This window comes from Kogia breviceps, chromosome 15, assembly GCF_026419965.1.
Source record: "Kogia breviceps isolate mKogBre1 chromosome 15, mKogBre1 haplotype 1, whole genome shotgun sequence".
NCBI lineage: Eukaryota > Metazoa > Chordata > Mammalia > Artiodactyla > Physeteridae > Kogia > Kogia breviceps.
In genome coordinates this window covers 64,216,121-64,243,204 of record NC_081324.1, presented here as the reverse complement: position 1 = coordinate 64,243,204, position 27,084 = coordinate 64,216,121, and the positions used below count along the sequence as shown (strand labels likewise).

The following is a 27,084-nucleotide window of genomic DNA, read 5'->3' as shown; positions in this document are numbered from 1 at the left end:
TTTAGCCCTTTTTTTTAATGTGTCCTTGTTGCTTCTCCATTCATTTCCATTTTATTATCTCTTAGCATCTAGAACATTTTCTGGAAAATTTTAAGCTTGTCTCAGGTGTGCTAAGGAAAAATAAAGTACTTAATTTTTTTACTGTGAAAAATTCCAAACAGATACAAAAGTAGAATAATATAATTAACACAAACCCTCCCCCCACACACACAAGCACACCAGGTCTCCAACTTCAACAATTATCAACAAGGCCATTCTTGGGACTTCCCTGGTGGCCCAGGGGTTACAACACTGTACTTCCATTGTGGGGGGCATGGGTTAGATCCCTGGTCAGGGAACTAAGATCCCACATGCCAGGGGGTGCAGCCAAAAAAAAAAAGCCATTCTTGTTTCACCTCTATCCAATCCACACCCTGCTCCCCACTGGACTTTTTTTTTTTTTTTTTTTGGCTGCGTTGGGTCTTTGTTGCTGCACACGGGCTTTCTCTAGTTGTGGCGAGCAGGGGCTACTCCTACAACACTGCGGTATGTGGTCTTCTTATTGCGGTGGCTTCTCTTGTGGAGCACAGCCTCTAGGCACACAGGCTTCAGTAGCTGTGGCCCGCGGGTCCTAATGTGCAGGCTCAGTAGTTGTGGCACATGGGCTTACTTGCTCCACCGCATGTGGGATCTTCCCAGACCAGGGCTTGAACCCATGTCCCCTGCACTGGCAGATGGATTCTTCTTTTTTTAAAAAAATAAATTTACTTATTTTTATTTTTTAAATTTATTTTTGGCTGCATTGCGTCTTTGTTGCTTTGTGCAGGCTTTCTCTAGTTGCGGTGAGTGGGGTCTACTCTTTGTTGAGGTGTGCGGGCTTCTCAGTGTGGTGGCTTCTCTTGTGGAGCAGGGGCTCTAGGCGTGCAGGCTTCAGTAGTTGTGGCATGTGGGCTCAGTAGTTGTGGCTCGTGGGCTCTAGAGCGCAGGCTCAGTAGTTGCGGTGCACCGGCTTCGTTGCTCCGCGGCATGTGGGATCTTCCCAGACCAGGGCTTGAACCCAGTGTCCCCTGCATTGGTAGGCAGATTCTTTTTTTTTTTTTTAATAAATTTATTTATTTACTTTTGGCTACTTTGGGTCTTTGTTGCTGTGCACGGGCTTTCTCTAGTTGAGGCGAGCGGTGTCTACTCATTGTTGCGGTGTGTGGGCTTCTCATTGCGGTGGCTTCTCTTTGTTATGGAACACAGGCTCTAGGCGTGTGGGCTTCAGTAGTTGTGGCATGAGGGCTCAGTATTTGTGGCTCATGGGCTCTAGAGCACAGGCTCAGTAGCTGTGGCGCACAGGCATAGTTGCTCCACGGTATGTGGGATCTTCCCAGACCAGCTTGAACCCATGTCCTCTGCATTGGCAGGTGGATTCTTAACCACTGTGCCACCAGGGAAGTCCCAGGAGGAATTTTTAAAGAGGGGAGCGCGGCACTCTGGCAGCAGAATGGTGGCAGTATCTGAAATCCAACCCCTCCACCCTACTCCAAGATTGACATTCCTATCTGGTGCTAGAATTTACTTTAGAGGGCCTCAGTTTCTCCATAAGCAAAACAAGGAAAATGGACTAAATTATAGGCAATAACTGTGTAACAGTGAAATGAGCCCTTGACTTTGAGTCAAACGACCTGGCTTAAGAGTGCCAGCTGTAGGGCTTCCCTGGTGGCGCAGTGGTTGAGAGTCTGCCTGCCGATGCAGGGGACACGGGTTCGTGCCCCGGTCCGGGAAGATCCCATGTGCCGTGGAAAGGCTGGGCCCGTGAGCCATGGCCGCTGAGTCTGCATGTCTGGACCCTGCGCTCCGCAACGGGAGAGGCCACAACAGTGAGAGGCCCGCGTACCGCAAAAAAAAAAAAAAAAAAAAAGAGTGCCAGCTGTGAGACTTCCCTGGTAGCACAGTGGTTAAGAATCTGCCTGCCAATGCAGGGGACATGGGTTCGAGCCCTGGTCAGGGAAGATCCCACATGCTGTGGAGCAACGAAGCCCGTGCGCCACAACTACTGAGCCTGCGCTCTAGAGCCCGTGAGCCACAACTACTGAGCTTGCATGCCACAACTACTGAAGCCTGCAGGCCTAGAGCCCCTGCTCCACAAGAGAAGCCACCACAATGAGAAGCCCGTGCACCACAACAAAGAGTAGCCCAGCTCGCTGCAGCTAGAGAAAGCCCGTGCACAGCAACAGAGACCCAACACAGCCAAAAATAAATAAATAAAATTTTAAAAAAGTGCCAGCTGTGCCTCTTGCAAATTATGTAACTTACAGTAACTTATGTAAGCAAGCCACTTAACCTCTCTGAGGTTTAATTTTGGATCTATGAGATGCTCACTAAATATTTTTTCTATCTCTTAATTTTGTATCTATATGTAAACTTCTTATAATTATTTTATGATGTACATAAATCAAATCATTATGCTGTACACCATAAAGTCAATTATATCTCTATAAAACTGGAAGATAAATGAAATACATTAGAAAATGAAAAATGTATATATAAGACTTGGAACGATTCAGTCAGCTGTCAGTTGAGCTAGGATTGCAATCCAAGCCTGCACCTCCAAATTCTGAGCTATTCAAATTGTGATCGAAACTAATACAACACGAAACTTTGGGGGGGGAAGCTGAAAACCTGCTTTGCTGAGTCACAAAAGGCACTAGACCGTGACACTTCCCCCGGAGTTTACCCCGGAACAGACATCACCCATCACCCTACAATGTAGGACAGGCTCAACCCCGGGGTGCGAAGGGCCACAATGAGAGTCCGATGAGCAGGGGTCTAAGAATGTGCTCGTGCCGCCAGCGTCTCCCTTTCCGGGCACTGTTTCTCCTCTGTCCGGTTCCTGGCTGCAGGTTTACCTCAACAGTCATTCATTCCACCAAGATTTGAGCATCAGCTCAGGGTGGGACGGTGCGCCAGGCCCAGAGCTGAACGAGGCGAGGCAGACCAGACCCTTGCTCCCTTAAACTGACTGTCCAGTGCGGGTGGGGGCGGCCGGGGGCCGGGGTCCCAGGGGGACTACGCCCGACAGCGTTCGCACCTGCCCAGCACCACCTGAGCGTGAGCAACGGTCGGCTCCGCGACCCCTTAACCTGCCCGTCCCGCTGCGGTCACCCCGGCCCCACGGGGCCCATCGCACCCATCAGCTCCCCTAGCGGCCGCGCCCCCGGCCGGACCCAGCCTGCACTTCCCGCTTTGTTCCCAGAGCGGGTTCTGGAAGCGCCGCGCGCGCCCAGCCCCAGCTGCTTCCAGGCAGCGCCCCCAGCTGCCTGGGAGGGCGCGCGGGGGCGCGCACGAGTGGCGCACGCCCGTCCCGCATGCCCGCGCTCCCGATTGGCCGCACCGTGTGACGTCACCGGGAGGCCCCAGTGGCCGCTGGGAGCCGGCACCCGCGCGTGCGCAGACGGAGGGCGCTGAGCGGAGGGGGAGGTGGCTGGCCGCTTCTCCCGCGTCCGCCATTTTGTTGCTGTGGCTCTTGGGAGCGGGCTGGGCGAAGCGGACCTGGCGGCGCGGCGCTCCCGGGGGTCCGGTGCTTGGCTTGGCCGCGGGGCTCGGTGCGGAGCGGCGGGGGCGCGGGGCCGGCGCGCGCCGGGCCAGGAGTGACCGGAGTGTCCCGGGTGGCCTCTGCCGCGCTTGGCTTCGCCGCCGCGACCCGGCTGGGCCCGCACCCCCGGGCCGGCTCGGTCCGTGAGGCGGCCCCGGAGCAGGCGGGCTGTGCGGAGGATGCTGCGGGCCCGCGGCCGCGAGGAAGGTGCCGGCTCGGCCCAGTAGGCGCGCGGTGAGTCAGAGGCCCTGCCCGGCACGCAGACGATTCGGGCGGAGCGTCCAGCGCAGGCACAGCAGCCCCGGCCCGCCCGGCCCGCCATGTCCTCCGCCAGGTTCGACTCCTCGGACCGCTCGGCCTGGTACATGGGGCCCGTGTCTCGCCAGGAGGCACAGACCCGGCTCCAGGGCCAGCGCCACGGCGTGTTCCTGGTCCGCGATTCGTCCACCTGCCCCGGGGACTATGTACTGTCCGTGTCCGAGAACTCGCGGGTGTCTCACTACATCATCAACTCGCTGCCCAACCGCCGCTTCAAGATCGGGGACCAGGAGTTCGACCACCTGCCGGCCCTGCTGGAGTTCTACAAGATCCACTACCTGGACACCACCACGCTCATCGAGCCGGCGCCCAGGTGCGCGGAGGGCGTGTGCGGGCGGGGGTCGGGGCTGGACCCGTGGCCCCCCTTTCGGAACCGGGTTATTTTCCGGAGGGCATTCAGAACCGAAGGCATTGTCAGGATCTGGGTCATTGTTGATGAAGGGGTGCGTCTTAAATGTGTTGAGTTGCGGGTGCCTAGTTGAAAATGGACGCTTTTTGCCTATCGTTACGTTCTTGGTTTAATTACCCTGCTAAAGCAGAGTTTTGTTGTTGTTTTTGAAACCTTTTTTGGGCCACGGTTGAGACTCTGAAGCTAGCCTACCCTCCCCAACCCCCCGCAAGCACACACGAGTTTGCACACCTTTCAGGGTTTTTGAACTCCAGGTTAAGACCTCCTGGACTGCAGCTTTCGGAACACTGGGCAGATGAAAATGCTTTAGCGTTTAGAAACAAATACCTTTAACTGTGAAATATCAGGACTGTATATTGATACCCTGGTGCCAAGTTTGAAATAACCTAGGCATCTATTTTATAACACATTAATTACAAAAATTGTAAAAGAAGGTGCGTTGGCTTCAACGAAGACTTTTTTTTTTTAAGTTTCCCCCCAAGCTGGACCGTCCATAGACTGGAAATCCATTTGGTTAAATTCCAAGGAGGAATGAGGCTAGAATGTCACTAAGAGAATTTTTTGAATGACACTCATCTTAATTCTATCTTACTTGAATTTCAGTTGTACTTTTTGTGTTAAGTTTAATGACTTAGTATCTATTTTAAAGTTAACCCAGAGTGACACCGATCATTAGGCATCCTCTTTTCATTTGATTATTTGCCTTAATATTTTGCTAGAGGTTTCTTTTATTTAAATTACGCCAAATTTAAGCTGAAGAGATTGCCTACAATTTTAAAAGTAAAAGGTATTTCACTGCCCAGTTAATTTCTTAAACATTTGTTTAAAAAGGACAGATTTTTCAGGATGAGATGTTTCTGACTTTACAGATTCTCTGACAGGATGCTACTCTGAGCTCTAAACACTAAAAGCTATTATATTAATTAAGGAGCACCCACTGGACGCCTCAGCGTTGCTTCTGTGGAATAGACAGAAGGAACAGCGTGACAGTGGCATAACTTTGAGGTTAACTGCAGAACTAAATGGACTTTTAAAAACTTGTGAGAAAGTGATTATAAATCAGATAGTGTATAATGAAGACCTAGACACCAAAAATAATCTGATTTGGTGAAACCTCCAGATCCCCGAAGATACTGGTGACTGGAGTCAACTTTCAGCACATGTAATTCCAATATAAGGGGTTGGAGAGACTCTTAGAACCCACAGTAATGAGATATTAAATACGTTTAAGTAAATTACTTTCCTAGCTTGTGGAGGTGAATTATATCATTAATTTCAGGCATTTAGCATGTCATGCTGTGTGCCAGGTGTTGTGCTTACTTTGAGGTGACAGGTACTGTAATGCAGCTGTGAGTGAATAACTAGATCCCCTTCTGGGTGGAGAAAAAGGATTGTGCTGCAGCGGCTTCCCGCATGAACGACCGCAAACTTCCCCTTCAGGCGTCTTCCCAGGTGCCCTTGTAACTTGGTGAGTGTGGTGTCTGCCCTCACCCCTCTCATCCTCCTTCCCGGGAGCCAGCCCTGCACACCCACGCACACCTGCGGGCCTTCGTTAGACTGCCTGCCCTCCGTGGAGCGCCTCCCTCCACCGGTTCCTCACCTGCGGAAATCCTCCCTGTGGTGCTGGGGCCTTTACATGACCCCCTCGAGTTCCCCTTGATTGTTTCTCCTCTGTGCCCTCTGCCCCAGGCATTTTGCTGTAGTTTAGTTTTTCCTTTTCCCTGCTGTCTCCAAGGGCTGTCACAGTGCTGGTTGAATCAAATCCTGGCTGAATTTACTTTGTCACACTGAATCTGGATTGCCTCTCCTGAGGATTTGGTTGATGTGTTACCTACTGTCGGAGACTACGCCAGGCAAGCCTTGGCCAAATGCAGAAATCAGGGTGATGCATTTTCACACCCCAGACGGGATAAATAAAGTGGTTTAGCTTTTTTAGGCCTCAAAACTGAGCTCCTGAAGCCAGAGTTTCATGCCCCTTGGCTAATAGTTCTTTTGGGGGGTCTGTTTTGCTTAGTGAAAGGTCACAACTGTATGACTTCCTCAGAATTTAAGAACTGGTGCTTGTTTTGTGCTAGTCTGATCTTTTTTATTGGAATGTTCCTTAACTTTTAATTTTTATTCAGATATTACAGGAGAATTATGTTCCAGTGATAGGTACTGGGAAAGAGGGGTGACAAACATGCTTTCTCTGTCATGGAACTTAGATTTTAGTGGAGGAGACAGACAGAAAAGTAGAAAAATAAAATACTACAAGATTTGTGAGTGCTATGAAGGAAATCATTCTAGGCTGAGAGGATCTAGTAGAAGGGACTTAACCTGAGGTGGTGAGGTCAGAGAAAGTGTGAAAATGCAGAAGGGAGGAGGAGCAAGGCTTGGGCAAGGAGGGGGAGAGCTTATGCAAAGTTCTGGGTTGGGAAAGACAGCAATGTGTTGTGAGTGTGGCTCTGAGATGCAGATCTAGAAGAGTTTGGACAGGTAATAGTCAAAGGCAGGAAATTGGGTGCCATGGAAGGGGTTTGAAGCCGAGACTCTTACTGCAATCCAGGTCAGAATGATGGTGACTGATGAGTCGCCCATCTATCCATCATGGAGACATTACGTAGACTGAGTGATGGCTGTGGTTTGAAAATAAGTTGCTGGTGGGAGGGGGGATGATGGGGAAGAGAAAGGAAGAGACAAGGATGACTTGGTATATTTGTAGCTGTCTGTTCTCTGGGTTATCTTATTGTCTTTTGAGTTTGTCTGTGGTATTCATTTCTGTCTTAGATTTTAAATTTAAATACGAAAGGTATGTCAGTGGCTTTTGATTTTTGAATGACCCTAAAGGATTCTTTTTCTGCATATGGGTGTAATTTTTATATTAAAAATCATTTGATAAACAGAAACCTTGTGGTTTTCACCTCCATTTTTGAGTATAAACACTTAGGATTCTGTTTATTAGGTTATAGTATTCAGGTAGGTGCTACTGCTTTTTTTGTTTCTGTTTTAATAGAGGCTATTTCCAATTTAACAACAGAGTGTTTCAGTTTTCTGAGTGGATTTAGTTTAGCTATGAAATACATTTTCCTACGGTTTAGAAAATTGAAAGTGTGTTTTGCATAGCTTGCTTTGCTTATAAAGTTTTCCAGTTCTAGCTTATGTAGCTATATGATGGCTGGGAGAAAAAGTTGAAAAACTGAGGCAAGTTGACCCATAGAGAAAACCCTGTTTTCTACTCAGCAAACATTGCTCATTGCATGTGCTGGTAATATGGAACTAATGTTGACTCAGCAGTCCCTGTCATGCTCTTGAGGAGCTTCCTGGTTACTGAGACTTTATTTAAAAGGTCAAGTTCATGTCATCTGATACAGACAGTAGCTGTGGGAGGATGGAGAAAGGATGCACTGTCTAACATGAGCATCCCAAGGGGACCCTCACACGTGTGCCACAGAGGCCACACTGTGGGGCACTGGAGGGTACCCCAGGTAGCATGGCCATGCCGCCCCTGTCTGAATATTTAAGGGAACTTTTGGACTTTTGTAATTAGGAGTAGGGGAGAAGGATTAACAGTGATTTTGATTAGCATAGAATTGGACACTGTGGATAAACCTTTGAGTTTCTTCTTACCAGTAGTTTAAATCACCTAAGTTCAATTTAGATGGGATCCATAAATGTCATTACGCTGGGAATGGAGTCTTGCCCAGGTGAGAATTGTGTTCCCATGGCACGTAAAGTGCTGATAGCCATTTGCTTTATGACCTTTCTCTTGTTTAACACTCAAATTCAGAGAACTTTTAATCTAATGATTCTGCTCTTGATCTGAACAGTTAGACTAGGTTTTAAGGTGCTAAGGTTCCTTCAGGCTAAAATATTTTAGTTCTTTCTGATAAGTGAAAGGGGGCAGTGGTGATTATCCTGGAGTCAGAGTTAAGATCACAAGGAGTAAGGTGGGACCATCAGGCATGTGCAGCTGGTCAGGAACAACAGCCAAGTGTGAGTTCTGCGGTGGTGAGGCGAAGAGGCTTGGACAGCAAACCAGGTGCCACACGGAATCTCCTTGTCTGTGGAACAGATTTAACCCAGGCTTAGGGGAAATGCTTCCCTGTGTCTTGGGCATTTTAATTTTAGCAGGAATTTCAATATATTGAGGCCTACTGTATCCCAAAGCCCAATGCTAGACTCAAGTCATATAATGGAAGTAAACCACGGCCCTAGCTTTTGAGAAGCTCACTATATTGAACAAATGAAAATAGAATACCGTGGGAGCTTAAAAGCAAGGATGGTCAACTAAAGGGTCAGGCAGGGCCTGAAAGGGAAGGTACTCTATGAACTGGTTCTTTTTTGTAAAAAACATCTTTATTGGAGTATAATTGCTTTTCAATGTTGTGTTAGTTTGTACTGTATAACAGAGTTAATCAGCTATATGTATACATACATCCCTATATCCCCTCCCTCTTGTGTCTCCCTCCTTCCCTCCCTATCCCACCACTCTAGGTGGTCACAAAGCACCAAGCTGATCTCCCTGTGCTATGCGGCTGCTTCCCACTAGCTATCTGTTTTACATTTGGTAGTATATATATGTCAGTGCTACTCTCTCACTTCGTCCCAGCTTACCCTTCACCCTCCCCATGTCCTCAAGTCCATTTTATACATCTGCATCTTTATTCCTGTTCTGCCCCTAGGTTCATTAGAACCTTCTCTCTTTTTTTTTAGATTCCATATATATGTGTTAGCATATGGTATTTGTTTTTCTCTTTCTTTCTGACTTCACATGAACTGGTTCTTGAAGGATGAGAACAAGTGTATGAGGTAGAAGAGGTGCTGGGAAAGGCACAGGTGTGGTTCGTGTGAGTGAGGGGCCGTGAGCTAGGAAGTTAAGAATGCTGAACTGTGAAGGGCCTCTGTGCTTTGTATATGAGTTTAGCAGTGGGAGCCCTCTAAAGTTTTTAAGAAGAGAACTGTCATGGTCAGTTTTATATTTTAGAAACTGGTGTGGGTGGGGTGGTGAGAGTCTGGAGTGTGGGGTTAATTAAGGGCTGTTACAGGGGAAGGGATTGTGAGAAGCTGAACTGAGATCTGGTGTGTTGGGAATATAAGGTGGAAGCCGATGACAGCCGTCGCTGGGCAGTTGCCTGTAGGTGAGTGGAGAGCTGTGGCTTCAGGGATGATTGAATGGTGCCTCTGAGAGAATGGAGAGGAGGGATGGGGGGAGGGGGTCGATGGTTTTCAACAGGGACGCCAGGCGGGCTTCAGCAATCTGATGGGTTTGTTAATGAGAAGAGGGTTGGGGGCCAAATATACAGATTTAGGTCTAAGCTTTGGTGGAATCCTCAGAATGAGCAGAGGCAGAGAAGCTGTGGATGGAGGTGCAGAGGCAGGCGCTGCCAACGGAGAGCCATTGGTGAAGGTGCGAAGTCAGGGATGGAGGGAGAGTCCTCCGTGCTCAGGGCCACCGAGGGGTAAGAAGCGCTGGAAGCACTTTGAGCAGACAGGTACTTAGCCAGTCTTCTTGGAATTGATTCTTTTACCATCTGTTTTGTTTTCCAACTTTTTATGTGAAATCTTTCATACATACGCAAGAGTATGTGTATACATGTATATAATAAGGAAAATCTTCCATATCCATGTTATCCCCTTTAAAAACTAGAACAGGACCTTTGAAACTCTATCCTGCCAGAAGTTGATTGTATTGCTTCCTTAACAGGAATAAGGTGATTGTAAGCATAGAAGGCATTAAAGCTGAGGTTTAAAGAAAATGTTTTATCTGTGATTTATACACACAGCTGAGAATGCTTTTAACCAAAGGAGGAGGGAGATTCATTGTCATTCGATGAGGAGCCTCTTCTCTTCCAGAGCTGGCGAGAGAGGGAGAGGGAGAAGAAGCATGGGTCTGGTGTGCTTGATGGGCTTGGGAAACTGTGTGTGCTGGATGCTATTTACAGTCCTGATGAAGGAACAAATTGCGAAACAATTGAGAAACAATGAGTTGTTCCAGTTTTATGTTTCCTATTTCTTTGAGCAGTGGGGTCTAATATGTTAAGTATTTCTGACCTGGCATCATCATGCTTTCATCTCTGCAGTGGGACTAATAATTTGCAGGGGATTTTGATGAATACATGAGTTTGAGAAAATGGGGAGTGGAGGGCTTTGAGTTTGTCAGGGGTGTGGCTGGGAGGTTGATTTCCTGTCATATTTAGGGATGTCTGTGCGTGTGCTGAATCAGGAAAGGAGCCCCAGATCACTGTAGCAGTGAAGTGGTGGAGAAAGTGTAAGCTGTCCTCCCTCTTGTCAGGTCTGCACGAGCATGCTCCCCAGCTCCGCCTTGGCTGTCTATACCAGGCCTCAGTGAGCTCACAGTGAAGGGCTAGCTGGTCAGCACTTTAAGCTTTGTGGGCCCTGTTGTCCCCATCCCAGCCACTCAGCTCTGCCCTCTTACTGCGGAAGCAGCCACAGGCAGCCCATGAGCACATGGGCCTGTCTGGGTTCTACTCAAACCTTATTTGTAAAACCAGCTAGTGGGCCGGTGGCCTGTAGGCCAGAATTTGTGGACCCCTTGGCCAGACTCACAGATAGTTTTTGTATAGGGTACTGGAGCCGAGAATGGTCATTACTTCTTTAAGGGTTATATGAAAAGAAGACTATCTGACAGAGGCCATATGTAGCCAGCAAGCCTCAAATGTGTGCTGGCCAGCCCTCTCCTGGCCTTCTTTGTGGGAACCAGACAGCCCCGCAAGCTGTGGGGAAGCTGGGAAGGGAGCGTTTGAACCCTTGGGCCTCTGAGTTTTCTGATGTAGAATCTGTAAGCTTGTCTTCTGTGAAATCTTTCAGCTTTAAAGGGGGGTAGTCTTTGGCTTTTTCTGCACCATCCCCTTGCCTGTTCTGACCCTTAGCAGAACTTGACCCCGTCAGCTTCTGTGGGACACATGAATGACACTTGGTGCTCTCATTTGCCTTCCAGTCTCTGTTGCTACTAAGTTTGCAGTCTTTTGAGAGCAGGAACTTGGTTTTGATTCATTGTTTGTCCCCCAAGTTCTTAGTACATAATAAGGCCAGTGAGTGCCTGGGTAAATGGATGTCATTAGTGTTAATCGCTACTGAAGTTGTACTAGTGTTCTCATGGTCTGTGGAACTGCTTTTAACTTTTAACTGTATAAACAGTAAAATAACCCTCGGAGGTGTCTGCAGTGGAACCAAGTGTGCTCTTAGTGAAGTATCTGAGATTTGTATAGTGTGACCCAAACTCTCACAGAATCTCCGTGGCCCTGAATTAGGATCAGGGGTGTACTTTCAGGGGTGGGGGGTGAGGAGCTGATGGGGTGCCAGTCAGGAACTGTTGTGGGTGTTTCACACACAGCATTAATTCTCAGACACCTGAGAGACCCATGGGTTGTCCCTGCGGCTGAGGAGCTGAGAGGCTGTGAGTGAGGACACTACCTTGTGCAAATCCAAGTGGAAAGCATTGTACCTCCCAGGATTGCTGTGGGGATTCAATAATTTACTCTCTGCCAAGACTGCAGGCAGTCCCCAATGGAGGTATAACTGTCAGTCTTTTCTTTGTTTTGCTGTTCCTGCTCACTCTTTTTTAGATATACTGATAGTAAGCAGTTTGCCCCTTCGTTGTCAGGTTGTTAATAAGTAATAAGGCCTTTGAGGTTTTATTTATTTATTTATTTATTTATGGTACGCGGGCCTCTCACCGCCCTGGCCTCAGGCTCCAGACGCGCAGGCCCAGCGGCCATGGCTCACAGGCCCAGCTGCTCCGCGGCATGTGGGATCCTCCCGGGGCACAAATCCGTGTCCCCTGCATCGGCAGGTGGACTCTCAACCACTGCACCACCAGGGAAGCCCGGCCTTTGAGGTTTTAAATCACTCTTCCAACCACCAAGTTATCCTGACTACTGTGAAGTTAGTCATTTACATTTAAAAGATGTAAGTTTTGCCAAATTACAAGACAGACTTTTGGAGAGTAGTGTGGCAAAATGTACCGAGGGCCGTGAAAATGTTCCTGTTCTTTAATCCAGGAATCTAGGCTTTACAAGAAATACAGTGCAGGGAAATTAAATTCAAAAGAGTATGTGAAGATGGTAATAGAGAGAAAGAAGAACCATTCAGAAACACAGGGATGCTTGTTTGCAGCAGGCTCACTGAATGAAGCAAGAGCAGTATAGTGAGGAAACGCAGAAACTGCCCCTGGCATGCGTACATGGGACATTGATTGATTGATTGCTGCATTGGGTCTTTGTTGCTGCGCGCGGGCTTTCTCAAGTTGCGGCAAGTGGGATTCTCATTGCAGTGGCTTCTCTTCTTGCGGAGCACAGGCTCTAGGCGCATACTTCAGTAGTTGTGGCACACGGGCTTAGTTGCTTTGTGGCACGTGGGATCTTCCTGGACCAGGGCTCAAACCTGTGTCCCCTGCATTGGCAGGCAGATTCTTAACCACTGCGCCACCAGGGAAGTCCTGTACATGGGACTCTTAAGAAAGAAAGCCGTACATGGAAGCAACCTAAGTGTCCATCAACAGGTGAATGGATAAAGAAGTTGTGGCACATATATACAATGGAATATTACTCAGCCATAAAAAGAAATGAAATTGAGTGATTTGTAGTGAGGTGGATGGACCTAGAGTCTGTCATACAGAGTGAAGTAAGTCAGAAAGAGAAAGACAAATAACCGTATGCTAACACATATATATGGAATCCAAGAAAAAAAAAAAAAGGTCATGAAGTACCTAGGGGTAAGACGGGAATAGAAAGACAAATAACCGTATGCTAACACATATATATGGAATCCAAGAAAAAAAAAAAGGTCATGAAGTACCTAGGGGTAAGACGGGAATAAAGACACAGACCTACTAGAGCATGGACTTGAGGATATGGGGAGAGGGAAGGGTAAGCTGGGACAAAGTGAGAGAGTGGCATAGACATACGTACACTACCAAACGTAAAATAGATAGCTAGTGGGAAGCAGCGGCATAGCACAGGGAGATCAGCTCGGTGCTTTGTGACCACCTAGAGGGGTGGGATAGGGAGGGAGATGCAAGAGGGAAGAGATATGGGAACATATGTATAACTGATTCACTTTGTAATAAAGCAGAAACTAACACACCATTGTAAAGCAATTATACTCCAATAAAGATGTTTAAAAAAAAGAAAGCAAGCCATACAGTGGGCAGATGGGAGGGAGGGAACTGTGGGATTTTTTTCTCTTTTGTTTTCCTTTTTTGCCGAATGTTGTAACATGGTAACACTTTTTTTAAAAGAAACTTTTTTTTTTTTAATTGAAGTGCTTCAACTTAGGAGATCATGTTGTTACGTGAAACAACTTTTTAGGTCATTAATTGGAGGAAAAAGAGGGAATGGCCATGATCTACTGGAAGACAAAACAACTGTAGTCAGTGGTTAAGCAGGCATAGGCCCTGCCTATCCCAGGGTTCTCCCTCGGGCTGCTCCAGAACCAGCCTTGGTGATGACTCTGCAGTTGTCACCTCCTAAAGAGGTGGAGACTCTGGGTGAAGTTACTCTGGTATAGATTCTGTGCTTCAAAAAAGTTAAGGGGAGGAAATGCTAACAGCAAAATAGGTTTTCCCAAAATTTCATGTATTCGCAACTTTCCAGAACACTTTTTAGGTGAAGAGAGACCTCTGTACTTCTCTTGCAGAAGGGGCATTCCAGATGGGGTGTTGCTGAAGAGAAGGGACTGTGCTTTTCTTTTTCTTTCCTTTTTTTTTTTTTTTTTTTTTGCGGTATGCGGACCTCTCACTGTCACGGCCTCCTCTCCCGTTGCGGAGCACAGGCCCCAGATGCGCAGGCTCAGCGGCCACGGCCCACGGGCCCAGCCGCTCCGCGGCACGCGGGACCCTCCCGGACGGGGGCACAAACCCGCGCCCCCTGCATCGGCAGGCGAACTCCCAACCACTGCGCCACCAGGGAAGCCCCCCTTCCTTTCTTTAAAAAAATTTATTTATTTATTTATTTTTGGCTATGTCGGGTCTTTGTTGCTGTGTACATGGGCTTTCTCTAGTTGCAGAGAGCAGGGCTACTCTTCGTTGCGGTGCACAGGCTTCTCATTGCGGTGGCTTCACGGAGCACAGGCTCTAGGCGCGCAGGCTCAGTAGTTGTGGCACGTGGGCTTAGTTGCTCCACAGCATGTGGGATCTTCCTGGACCAGGGCTCGAACCTGTGTCTCTTGCATTGGCAGGTGGATTCTTAACCACTGTGCTACCAGGGAAGCCCGGGACAGTGCTTTTCTAACCGACTCTAGGTGGTTCCAGGTGTGTGGGGCAGACTCACAGGGGAGCTCCAAGAGTGGGTGGCCGGGGGTGTCATGCTTAGGTGAGAGCTCTTGCGTCTGAGCTTTTCCATGAAAATTTTCACGTTTTCATTTTGAGGCTCAGATGATGATTCCTGTACAAGATGCAGTATGGGGTTTTTTTCTTTTTAATTATAATGCAAGTATATACTCCCTTTTCTGGTTTTTATATTTTGAGGGGCACAAAGTCCTTTGTCATCTCTCTGGGTGCCCGGGGAAGTGTGCAGGGTGCATGCCCTAGATTAGGACCAGAAGGAAGAGTGTGTGGTGGTTGTGATGGGCCTAAGGAAGAAGGCAGCTGAACTTACTGGGGATTTAAAAATAATTTTAAAAATTGAGACCAGGTATCTGTATGTGTAAACAAAAGCTTCCTGTGAAACAGAGATATGTGGGAGGGGTGCTATGCACCTAACGTTAATATTCAGGATATTAACGTCGATTGCATTACAAACTACAGAGGGTAAAACAGTGTGACAGGACCTTCTTAATGACTGAGAATATGGAGAGGGAAATAATGTTATTGGGTTAATTGGTTTATTTTAAAAGTTTGACAAACACTGGTATAGAGTAAGATTTTTCTCTTAATTTTCTCTCTCTCTGAAGGTATCCGAGCCCACCAATGGGATCTGTATCAGCACCCAGCCTGCCTACAGCAGAAGAAAATCTGGAATATGTACGAACTCTCTATGATTTTCCTGGGAATGATGCCGAAGACCTGCCCTTTAAAAAGGGTGAGATCCTGGTGATAATAGAGAAGCCGGAAGAACAGTGGTGGAGTGCCCGGAACAAGGATGGCCGGGTAGGGATGATTCCCGTCCCTTATGTGGAAAAGCTTGTGAGGTCCTCGCCACACGGAAAGCATGGGAATAGGAATTCCAACAGTTACGGGATCCCAGAACCTGCTCACGCGTATGCTCAGCCTCAGACCACGGCTCCTCTGCCTGCAGTTTCCAGCACTCCTGGGGCAGCGGTCAGCCCTTTGCCATCCACACAGAATGGACCTGTCTTTGCAAAAGCAATTCAGAAAAGAGTGCCCTGTGCTTATGACAAGACCGCCCTGGCATTAGAGGTAAAATCTACTAAGGCTGGTTTTTTGGGTTCTTTGACACTCAGTTTTCGTTCTCTTTGGCCATGGCTTGCGGGGATCTCGGTTCCCCGACCAGGAATTGAACCCATGCCGTAGGCAGTGGAAGCACGGAGTCCTAACCACTGGACTGCCAGGGAATTCCCTAAAAATGCATATTTTTAGAAGAATGGTCCCATATATTTATTTGTGTTATTTTTTTTACTCGTGTATAAATTTATATAAATTACATAAGTGAGGTGGGCCCTAAATATTATTGTATGAGAATATGGGATTTGGTACCACAGTTCCCAGCTCTTTCGTTTATTGGTAACTTATGAAAATGGTTTGTGAATCACACTGCAATGTAAATATCATTATAATATGAGTATGGTTTTTTTTTTTACTCTTCCTTAGTATCGTTGCATCACATGTGTGTTAGAGAAACTGAGATTAAGTTATTGCTTGTTCCATGTGTGTTCACCCCAAGGTCACAGTAGGGCAGAGCTGGGAGGCAGCCCAGGTGCATGGCAGGAGGATGAAGTCATGGGGCCTGTTGCTTCAGAGCAGCCTGCCCTCAGATTCAAAGGGACCTGTGATTTTTGTGGTTTTTTTTCACTGGTTATCCTCAGGTTTTTTTGGACCAAGAGTAATACCCAAGTGAACTACACCTGGAGGTTTGGTTCAGAGTCTGAGGTTACTTCTCCCTCTCATGTTGGCTCTAAGGAAAGAGCATCTGAGGCGGGGACCGGGGCTGGGGAGGACCTGGTGCTTTTATACTTCACAGTGGAAGAACAGGAAGGGAACCAGAAGAGGCTCCCTCCACAGATGGAGGCCTGGCTGAGTAGGCCTACTGGCCTTCTTATCCCCCCACAGACCTGCCCCTGCACGGTACACACCTCAGCACCCTAAAATAACTTGGGGTGTTCTGTGCTCTAAATACCTTCCAGTTTGCTTAGTGGTTTCAGGTTCTGGGAGCACTTCCACATCTCTGGTCTCCTCATGGGAGTGGGGAGCTAGGATTTAGAGTTGTGTTATGCAACTGATGGTTGGCACACCAGGATGAGATCCTGGGGGTCCAGGCTCCCAGTCAGAATTCCAAGCCCCGTAAAGGAAGTTAGGAAGTGGGTTCTTACCTAAGCCAGGATTTAAAGCCTCACTCCCTTTAGGATGCCTGTGTGTTGACTTCTGGCTCTAAGATGTGTGGTTTAGAAACCCCTCTCTCCCATGTGTGTTCTTTGGAGTGTGTACGGGGGGTTGTAGAGGTGATCACTCAGAGCTTGGGGAGTGGATACATAGGTGGGTGCCTTAGGGAGGCCGGCGTGAGGTGAAGGAGCCTGGTTCGTGAAGCATATTTAAAGATAACCCATCTTCTCGGCCGTTAACACTGCTCTTCTAGCCTCAGGCCCTGGAGATGGGTCCGAGCCTCCTCGTGACACCAGCCCAGCTGTGTCAGCCTCGTGAAAGGCTGCCTTAGGTGATTAGAGTGTTAGTGGACCCAATAAATAGACCTTTGCCAAATTCCACTTCATGGTATTTCCTGTGCTGTGTGTTTAAATGAGACTTTCAGCTATGCCATAAATAAGTATTTCTGTGAATTATGTTATCTTCTAAAACTGATGCCTGTTGGATCTTGTTAAAAAGAGTCCCCTCTTGGGACTGTTGCAATTAGGTTACCAGGAAAAGTATTAAAATTAAAATAAGAAAGGTGAGACAAGTAGGACAAAATGTGCCAGTAATTGAAGCTTCATTATTCCCCTTGAGATGGTGTTACAAAGTGAGGATGGTTCAGGTGAACTTTACTTCCTGAGGTAGTTCACAAGGTTTTTTCATAAAACTTGAGTTTTGAAAGAACATTCCTGCACGTGAAGAGAGGTCTTTGTTTAGACACTTTGCTCTCTTGCTCACCTCTTTTCAGGAAGCTAGTTGATCCTTGGGATTTGGTTTGAAAGGGGAGCCTCCCATGCCCTTGGTGGAGCAGGGCTGGAAGGGCTCCTGGGAAGCAGGGGTGTTCTCAGGTGGTAGGGAGTGGCGAAGGCCTTTTCAAAGATAGATCATTGGCAGAAGAGAATGTTTGGAGCAAGGGTGCTGTGGTCATTAGAAAATAACCTGCAGTCCAAGTTGTGTCTTCTGACACAGCGGCCCGCATTCGAGTCCCAGCTGTTCCTGGTGTGATCTTGGGCACGTTTCTCAAATTCTCTAAGCCTAAAAGGCACGCTGGCTCTGAGAGTTGATGTATGTTTGTTAATCATCCATTCATGCATCCAACTTGTGAGGGGTGCCTTGTAGGATCCTGCCACCAAAGAGCTTGCCACCTAATGAAAGATTAGAGGCAGAAACCAGCAGTGTGGTAAGTGATCTGATAGCACAGAATAGGTGGGAGCAGAGATGGAGGTAGGAGATGGGAATGTGGGTGGGTGTTGGTCTGGGAAGGCTTCCTGCAGCAGGTGACCCTTGAACTGAGCTAACTAGAAGTTAGCTGGGTGAAGTGGGAGGAGGCATTCCTGGCAGAAGGAAGAGCTTGCAGGAACAAGAGAACACCGCTGTGTAGCTGCAGGTCATTGAGAGTGTTGGGTGTGTTGGGCAAAAGACAAAAGCTTGGACTCGAGCTGTGACCATATCAGCAGAGAGCTAAGCTGAGGAGATGAACAATTTTCTTGTGGCCTTCATAGAGACATGAAATCACCGTTTCTCACAACTGTTAGAGGTTCTAAAGTTTGCGGGTAGGCAGTTTACCTTTTTATTGATTGACTTTTTATTTTTTTTTTATTTTTATTTTTTTTTTTTTTCCTGCGGTATGCGGGCCTCTCACTGTTGTGGCCTCTCCCGTTGCGGAGCACAGGCTCCGGACGCGCAGGCGCAGCGGCCATGGCTCACGGGCTCAGTTGCTCCGCGACATGTGGGATCTTCCCGGACCAGGGCACGAACCCGTGTCTCCTGCATCGGCAGGCGGATTCTCAACCACTGCGCCACCAGGGAAGCCCTTGATTGACTTTTTAAAAAATTTTTTTATTTATTATTTTTGGTTGTGTTGGGTCTTCGTTTCTGTGCGAGGGCTTTCTCTAGTTGCAGCGAGTGGGGGCCAGTCTTCATCGCGGTGCATGGGCCTTTCACTGTTGCAGCCTCTCTTGTTGCGGAGCACAGACTCCAGACGCGCAGGGTCAGTAGTTGTGGCTCACGGGTCTAGTTGCTCCATGGCATGTGGGATCTTCCCAGACCAGGGCTCGAACCCATGTGCCATGCATTGGCAGGCAGATTCTCAACCACTGCGCCAGCAGGGAAGCCCTGTTGATTGATTTTTAAGTAATTTAGAGCAAATGCTTGAGTCTCTCTATAATAATAATACCAGTCTCCCATACTCATATTCCAGTATACTTCCCTGACTAGGAAAGGGCAGAAATTTGTTAGCACCTTCAGAGTTGTTCTTAGCTCTGGGCACGCACAGCCAGGAGTCTGAATGGAGCCTCATGGAGCAGTGCCCCGTGGTGTGGGCTAAGGGAATGGTGGTGAAGTGGGTTAGGGGCTGCGGGTGAGGTGTGGAGGGAGTGGGGATAGGTTGATGGAGTCAAGGAGGGCAAGTGGGTTGGTCCTTAGCTCTGTCTTCCTGATGCCTCACCTCCTACCTCAGCCTCACCATGGACACCTCCAAAAACATTCCCTTCTTCAGCAGAGGTTTCCTGAGTGCCTGGATGTGGCTGCAGGAGTGGGGAGTGCAGCAGGGAGCAATGCAGAGGGCCCGTCTTTGTGGAGCCTGGGACACAGTCTCATGTCACGGTCTCTGCTCCCACCAGGGAGAAACCAGCTGCCTCATCCCTGTCCTGTACCTGCCTAGCTCAGTGTGGGCCCCTGCAGTTGTCCCTCTTGAGGTTTTTGTTTGTTGGTTTTTTCGGTCTTACCCACCTGTATGCTTCTGGTCTTTTAAAATCCTGATTACATTATGTAGCATGTTGATCACCCCCTCGGTTTCAGGTTATCTGCAAACTTCATAAATGCATGATCCAGATCCTTCTCTGCAGCCTCTCCTGATCCATGTCTGATAATCTAAAAAAGGACAGTGAGGTTGGTCTGGTGTGACTTGTTCCTGACTGAGCCCATGCTGCCTTCCGGAGACCCTATTTCCCATTCTAAATGCTCATAAACCATCTGTCTGCTAATTGCATCCAGAATTTTGTCCAGGTTTGATCTCACGCTCACCTTTTGTGTTTCATAGAATTTGCCATCATCCCTGTTAGAACAAAAACCAAGAGACTTGACACTTCATAAGCCTGCGAGTGTTCTGTGATGTAATTCTCTGTGGCAGATGACCAGCACTGGACTGGTCCTGTTTGCCAGTGTGTTTGGTCAGCACTTGGATATCTGTCCTTATCAGCATGAGGCCATCCTTTCATCTGTGGTGCATGATTTTTCTGTGAGCTCACCAGCATGCTCAAGAAACCTGCTCTTCACTCCCATTGGGGTCATCTGCGATTGTGTTGTTTACATTTCTTGGGTTGTCTACTCCCCATTTTGAAAACCCCTAGACATTGAGTTGTATCTGGTCTCAATCTTTTTAATTGACCTTCCTAAGACCCATGGTACTACTTCCTTCACTGACTGGCCTAGAATTCCCAGATTTCTACTTCCACCAGTTGGTTTTGCTTCATTGGTTAGAATTAAATGTTCGCGTTAGCAGTTTCTTCATCGCTGCTTCCACTTACTGAGAGGAAGTTATCTACAAAGCAAATCTAGGTTTCCTCAGTGCTGATTGTGTTTTTCTGCTCTCCGGGATCAGCTGTGAGTTCCTGTGGCTGGAACTGTGTGCCCACAGTGATGTCGGGTCTGCATGTGGAGGTCTGTAAGGGTCAGAGGCATAGCCTCCCAGCGTGAGGGGGCTGCTCTGTCTCAGCGATTCCCCTCCTCACCAAGGCTTGTCAGAGATGCCCACAAGCTCACACCCACCTTCTTAAGGACTTTCATCAGGGCTGCCAGGCTCCTTCTCCATCCTTCTGTTGTTGACATGTCACTTGTCCTTAACAGCATCGAGTTTTAGGAATTCTGTACCTAAGGTAACTTTTTATTTTTCTAGCATATCATATTCTCATTGGATTGTGAATTAGAGAAAATTCTTAAAAGGGTTTTGTTCCTCTTACTATGTAAATTGAGTGAGAGTACTGTGAAATTGGGGCCCTGGTTTTGTTCAGACAAGGCCAGTCCCAGCCTGGTCATTAAGCTAACCTCAGTTTTCCATACGTGGTAATAGCTGTTGTGTAAGGAGAACCATCAGCTAGGGGCTTCACAGAGAATATTTTAGTTGATCCTCATAGCTGCCCCATTTTATGCACTTACAACTTGAGGTTTGTTTAATTTGTTGACAGTCTCATAGTTGGTATGTGGTAGAGCTAGGACTCAGCCCACACAGTCTTTCTTTAAACAGCTTTATGGAGATAAAATTCACATATTGTACAATTTACCCGTTTAAAGTGTACAACTCAGTGGTCTTTGGCATGTTAGATTATTCATTTTTTAAAAAATTGTGATGAAATGTGCATAACAGAATTTGCCCTTTTCAAGTGTACAATTCAGCGGCATTAATTGCATTCACAGTGTTGTGCAGTCATCAGCACTGTTTCCAAAACTTTTTCCTCACCCCAAACTATAACCATTAAGCAGTAACTCCCCACCCTCCGCTCCTGAGGCCCTGGTGGTAACCTCTAGTCTACCGTCTATCTTTATGAATTTGCCTATTCTAGATACCTTATATAATAAATGGAATCATAAAGTATTTGTCCTTTGGATTGGGCTTATTTCACAGCATAATGTTTTAAGGTTCATCCATGTTATAGCAAGTATATTTATTCTTTTTATAGCTAAGTAAAATTCCATTGTATGGATAGAGACCACATTTTGTTTATCCATTCATTAGGTAATGGTCATTAGAGTTATTTCCACCTTTTGGTTATCGAGGCTAGTGTTACGAAAGTTTATCTACACGTTTTTGTTTGAATACCTGTTTTCAGTTCTCTAGGGTATATGCCTAACAGTGGAATTGCTGGGTAGCTCTTTGTTTAACTTTTGAGGCCAGCTAAACTGTTTCCACAGTGGCTGCACCATTTTACAGTCCCACAAGCAATCCACAGTTCTCCACATCCTCATCAACACCTGTTATTTTCCTTCTTTTTAAAATTTATAGCCATCCTACTGACTATAAAGTGGCATCTTGCGGTTTTGATTTGCACTTCTGTAGTTACTAATTATGTTAAGTGTCTTTTCCTGTGCCTCTTGGCCATTTTTATATCTTCTTTAGGAAAATGTTCAAGAGCTTTGCCCATTTTTAAATTAGGTTGTTTGGTTTTTGTTGTTGAGTTTTAGGAGTTTTTCATATATTTTGGATATTAAACTCTTATCAGAGGTATGATTTTTAAATACTTTTTCCTGTTCTGTAGGTTGTCTTTGTACTTTCTTCTCAGTGTACTTTAATGCATGTTGTTGATTTTGATGAAGTCCATCTTATCTATTTTTATCTTTTGCTGCTTGTGCTTTTGATGTCATGTCTAAAAATCCATTGCCAAATTCAGGGTCATGAAGATTTACCACCATGTTTTCTTCTAAGAGTTCTATGGTTTTAGCTTTTACATTCAGGTCATGTATCCATTTTGAGTTAATTTTTTGTATATGGATTGACGTGGGCATCCAAATTCTTTCTACCTGCAAATTCTTTGCGGGTAGAAAATCCAGTCGTACTGGTACCATTTGTTGAAGAAATTGTTCTTTCCCCATTGAATGGACTTGGCACCCTTTTCAAAAATCAGTTGGCCAGGGAATTCCCTGGTGGTCCAGTGGTTAGGACTTTGTGCTTCCATTGCAGTGGGCATGGATTCCATCCCTGGTCGGAGAAGTAAGATCCCCCAAGCCTCAAGATGTGGCAAAAAATAATAATAATCAGTTGGCCAGAGATGTATGAGTTTATTTATGAACTCTCAGTTCTATTCCATCGATCCGTATGTCTGTCTGTGTGCCAAGACCACGCTGTTTTGATTTCCATAGCTTTGTGTAGTGGGTTTGAAGTCAGGAAGTATGAGTCCTCCAACTTTGTTCTTCTTTTTCAAGATTGTTTTGGCTATTCAGCATGCCTTGCAGTTCTATATGAATTTGAGGATCAGCCTTTCCATTTCCGGGGGCGGGGGGCGGAAAAAAGCTGTTACAATTTTGATAGAAATTGTGTTGAATTTGTAGATCACTTTGAGTAGTGTTGACACCTTGAAAATATTGTCTTCCTATCCACGAATACTGGATGTCTTTCCATTTATTTAAGTCTTCTTTAATTTCTTTTAGCAGTGTTTTGTGATTTTTGGTGTACAAGTCTGTCACCTTGGTTAAATTTATGCTGTTACTTTATTCTTTTAGATGCTATTGTAAATGGAATTGCATTCTTTTTTTTTTTGGCTGCACCATGCAGCTTACAGGATCTCAGTTCCCCAACAAGGATTGAACCTGGCACAACAGTGAAAGCGCCGAGTCCTAACCACTGGACCTCCAGGGAGTTCCCTGGAATTACATTCTTATTTGCTCACTGCTGGTGTATAGAAACACAACTGATACTGTGTGTTGATCTTGTACCCTGCAAATTCGCTGAGTTTTATTAGCTCTAATAGCTTTCTTCTGGAATCTTTCTATATATAGGATCAGGTCATCTATGAGTGGAGATGGTTTTACTTCTTCCTTTCCATAGCCCACCTCCTCTTGCACTATGGCATACCTTTAACCCCTGACGCATCCTAAAATAAAACCCGTGTGTTTTCATAAGAAGTGTTAACCAGTAAGTAGCCCTCTTGAACCAAGTTACTGCCCTGAAGGATAATAGCAATTTTAAAGAGACTGGGTCTTCAATATTAAAAACCAGTCAGTAGGGCTTCCCTCATGACGCAGTGGTTAAGAATCCGCCTGCCAATGCAGGGGACACATGTTTGAGCACTGCTCCGGGAAGATCCCACATGCCACGGAGCAATGAAGCCTGCATGCCACAACTACTGAGCCTGCACTCTAGAGCCCACGAGCCACAACTACTGAAGCCCGTGCTCCGCAACAAGAGAAGCCACTGCAATGAGAAGGCTGTGCACCACAATGAAGAGTAGCCCCCGCTCACCGCAACTAGGGAAAGCCCACGCGCAGCAGCCAAGACCCAACGCGGCCAAAAATAAATAAATGAAGAAATAAATTCATTTTTTAAAAAAAAAGCACCAATCAGTAGCATCCGGTTGTAGGTGAGGGTACATGAGGCCACTTGATGGCTGCTCAGGGCACATGGACACGGAGGGTTTGATTCAGGTGCAGGTGCCCAGAGCACACGGGATGGTGTTAGAGCAGGCAAAGGGCCCAGGCAGCTCCACGAGGGCGGGCAGGCTGTCTGCTTCTTTCTGTCTTGTGTCCTTCCAGGCCTGGCACATGGATGTTCAGCATGCGTTAAATGAGTGAACAAATGAAAGCCACAAATGGCAGAATGAAAGCTGCCTGGTGATTGTAGCATGTGGGTTTTTTGCTTTGTTTTATAACCTTTCTTGGGTTATGGACCCCTTTGAGAATCTGGTGAAAGCTGTGGACTCTTTCTCCAGAAAAACAACATATATTAATGTATTTACATATAGTTCTGCATATACTTTGAGGATCTTTAATATCTGAGACCCATTCCTGTCATCAAAGTTAGGACTTCTGACTCCAGTGTAACCCATTGCGCTCCTGATCTTGTTTTTATGGAGCCTGACTGGGGAAGCAGAAAGCTACTGTGGCAGCCAGTGCCGGGCCCTCCAGGGTTAGGACTGCTCTTTGAATCAGGTGCCAGAAGACAGGTGGCAGAGTAATTTCCAGAGCTCCTGTTCACACTCGGGACAGGCAGGGCTCTAGGAGACCATGGCCACATCAGGAAGTATCCTCTTGGCATCTCCTCTTCCTACCCCTCATGTCAGCCTCACACAGAACGGAGCCTGCAAGTGTGTGCTCCATCTTAGAGTTGAAGCAAACCCTCCCCAGTGCGCTGGCAGTTCTTATCATGAGGAGGACTGTCACAGGGTGACAGTAAAGGAAATAAGGACGTAAGGAATGTCTTCTCCATCTGTTGTTTGGGTTGGCCACACCTTCCAGGCTCACAGTGGTCCTTGAGCTGAGTTGGTACCCAACCACTTCAAGATTTATCTGCCTTCCAAAGTGAGTGCTGCTTTGGGCTCAGCCCTTCTACCATGAAGCCCAAGGAAGGGCACCGGACCAGCACTGAGAGCTCCCAACCGTGCTGGGCCCTGGACCCAAGGGGCTGTGTGGTCAAGCCGTGGAAGAAGCCAGTCCACAGCCAGTCCCATCCCATGTGTGGTGTTCTGGGGCTTGGACCCCGTGGAAGGGGGCCTTCAACTGAGGTAGAAAACAGCACGAGGAGTGACAGGCTGTGTTTTGACATGTGAGGGCTCCTGCAAGGCCAGAGTGTGGCATTAATGGTCAGGTGGCCATCAGAAGTATCCCAGCCCTTCTACCCTCCTGGGCTGCACCCAGCCGGGCTCTGCTACTCAGGGTCCTTCAGGCGAAGCCCTCGTCCTCGCCCCTGTGCTCTGCAACCTGGACTCAATACTGCTTTTCTGCCACTCGCTTTTTGCACTGTTTTTATCTAACAGACATTTGCTGAGTGTCTGCCACGTCTAGACAGTGGGTTATTTATTGTCTGTCTCATAGTGAAGAGGGTAGGAACTGCAATTGATGTGCAGCACATCTGACTGAACTGATAAGGCAGAATTAGCAGAAGGTACCCTGTGAAGACCATCACAGTCAGGAGTGAATTGGCAGGGTTGTGGGTGGGATGTTCTAGCACCTTCCTCTGCATCCTCCCATGGTCTTCCTCTTTGTTTGGGACCCTTCGCAGTGACGTATCAGACTTCGAGTCTTCAGGCCTTCCCCTCATCCCCCGTCGGTTTTGAGAGGACCCTTGTTACTGGCAGGGTTGAAAACCCACTTTAGTACAGTGCTTCTCCATGCTGGTTCCAGTTCTCCCGGAACCAGCCAGAGGACAGTGACAACTGGTCGAGGGCATGATCGTGGGGTGGAGACTGGTCTACTCAGGAATCTCTGCGCCAATAGCAGCTACTGTTTACTTCACTCGGTGTTGTGGTTAACACTTCCATTTAGTACTTCCTTTAATTATTGCAAGAACCTTCCGAAGTCAAAAGGAAATGGAGACTTGGACAACTTGAACAGTTTGTCACAGTAATGTAGCCCTAAAAGTGGCAGAACCAGGACATTGGCCCAGCCGTGCCCCACTCCAAAGGTCATAGCATGAGTCACTGCATGGTGCCACCCTAAACCTGCTTTAAGCAGGGACTGCTTACCTCCCACTGTTGTAGATCTGAGATCTTAGTTTCAGGTGTGTCCTGAGTACACTGTACAGAATCCAGCCCATCTCTAGTGGTGGCCGCCCAGAGCCCTTCCTGCTCTCAGTGGCGGCGTGTGCAGCTTTATAAGGCCGTTTATGGGAGCTAGGATTGTCTTTAAGGTGTGTTTGACTTTGGTCAGGGTTGCTTATGTTCCTTCAGTTGTGGAAGCTGAGCAGAGATCCAAGGTTTCTTAGGACCAGCTTGGCGGTGCTGGGCAGTAGCCTGGAACATGGTTTTTAACATCTTACGCTGTGCAGTCATGTAGTCGCACTTCCAGTACATCACGTCCCTGCATCTGTCATACAGCCCATCTCTGGGGAAGACCTTGGCAGGTTTGAGAAACTGAAAGGAAGCCACTGTGATTGGGGTGAGGGTCAGAGATAGGAAGAGTCAGGGACCAGAGGAGGCAGAGCCTTGGAGACAGGAGTTTGGATGTTGCTCTTGTGCAGATAAATGGTGTTGGGGGTTCAAAGGTAGAGCAGTGAACTAATTATGTTTTCAAAAGGTCTGTCTTCTACTGTCCTTAGGACCTTGTGCCTGTCACTTCTGTCCTCAGAACCTTGCTGCTTACTCGGCCATCTGTCTCTAGCACGTGTGGACAGCAGCCTGTCGTTTTTTCTCTTTTCCTTGATTCTGCAGACTTCCCTGGAAAGTTTACAAGAGCCCTGTGACATAGAATGCGAAATCAGCGAAACCAGCCTCCTCCCTCTGAGAGTGCTGTGTGGGGGTGGGAGATGAGGAGCAGAATGGAGCCCCCATGGGGCAGAGGGGCAGCGGAGCAAGAGGGAGGTGAAGTCTCCTGCTTCAGGTGCCTCAGGGCGCCAGCGGGAGGGGACTGGCCCGGGGCCATTGACCTGTGCCCATTGACCTGGGCCCCAGGAGTTCCTTGGTGGTAGGTGGGGACCAGGCTCGGGGAGAGGAGGGGTTGGGAGCTGGGCTGAATGGCGAGGGTGGCAGGGTATGGAAGGTGGCTGGGCTGGTAGAGCCAGGCAGTTGGGGATGGGGGGCACCTGGAGGAGGGGGCATTAGCAAGAGGTCTCGGTGTGTTCCTGGCCCCCGGACT

The 27,084-nt window shown here is 47.5% G+C and overlaps 1 protein-coding gene across 1 annotated transcript in view; it reads left to right on the top strand.

The window, feature by feature from the left end:
• The first annotated feature begins 3,477 nt into the window (after positions 1–3,477).
• The window catches only part of CRKL (CRK like proto-oncogene, adaptor protein), a 33,031-nt gene continuing 9,424 nt past the window's right edge, over positions 3,478–27,084 (top strand). Inside the window, exons 1-2 of the mRNA XM_059041207.2 lie at positions 3,478–4,190; positions 15,177–15,642. Coding sequence (XP_058897190.1) covers positions 3,880–4,190; positions 15,177–15,642 — 777 coding nt within the window. The 5' untranslated portion in view covers positions 3,478–3,879. The remainder of the gene's footprint in view (positions 4,191–15,176; positions 15,643–27,084) is intronic.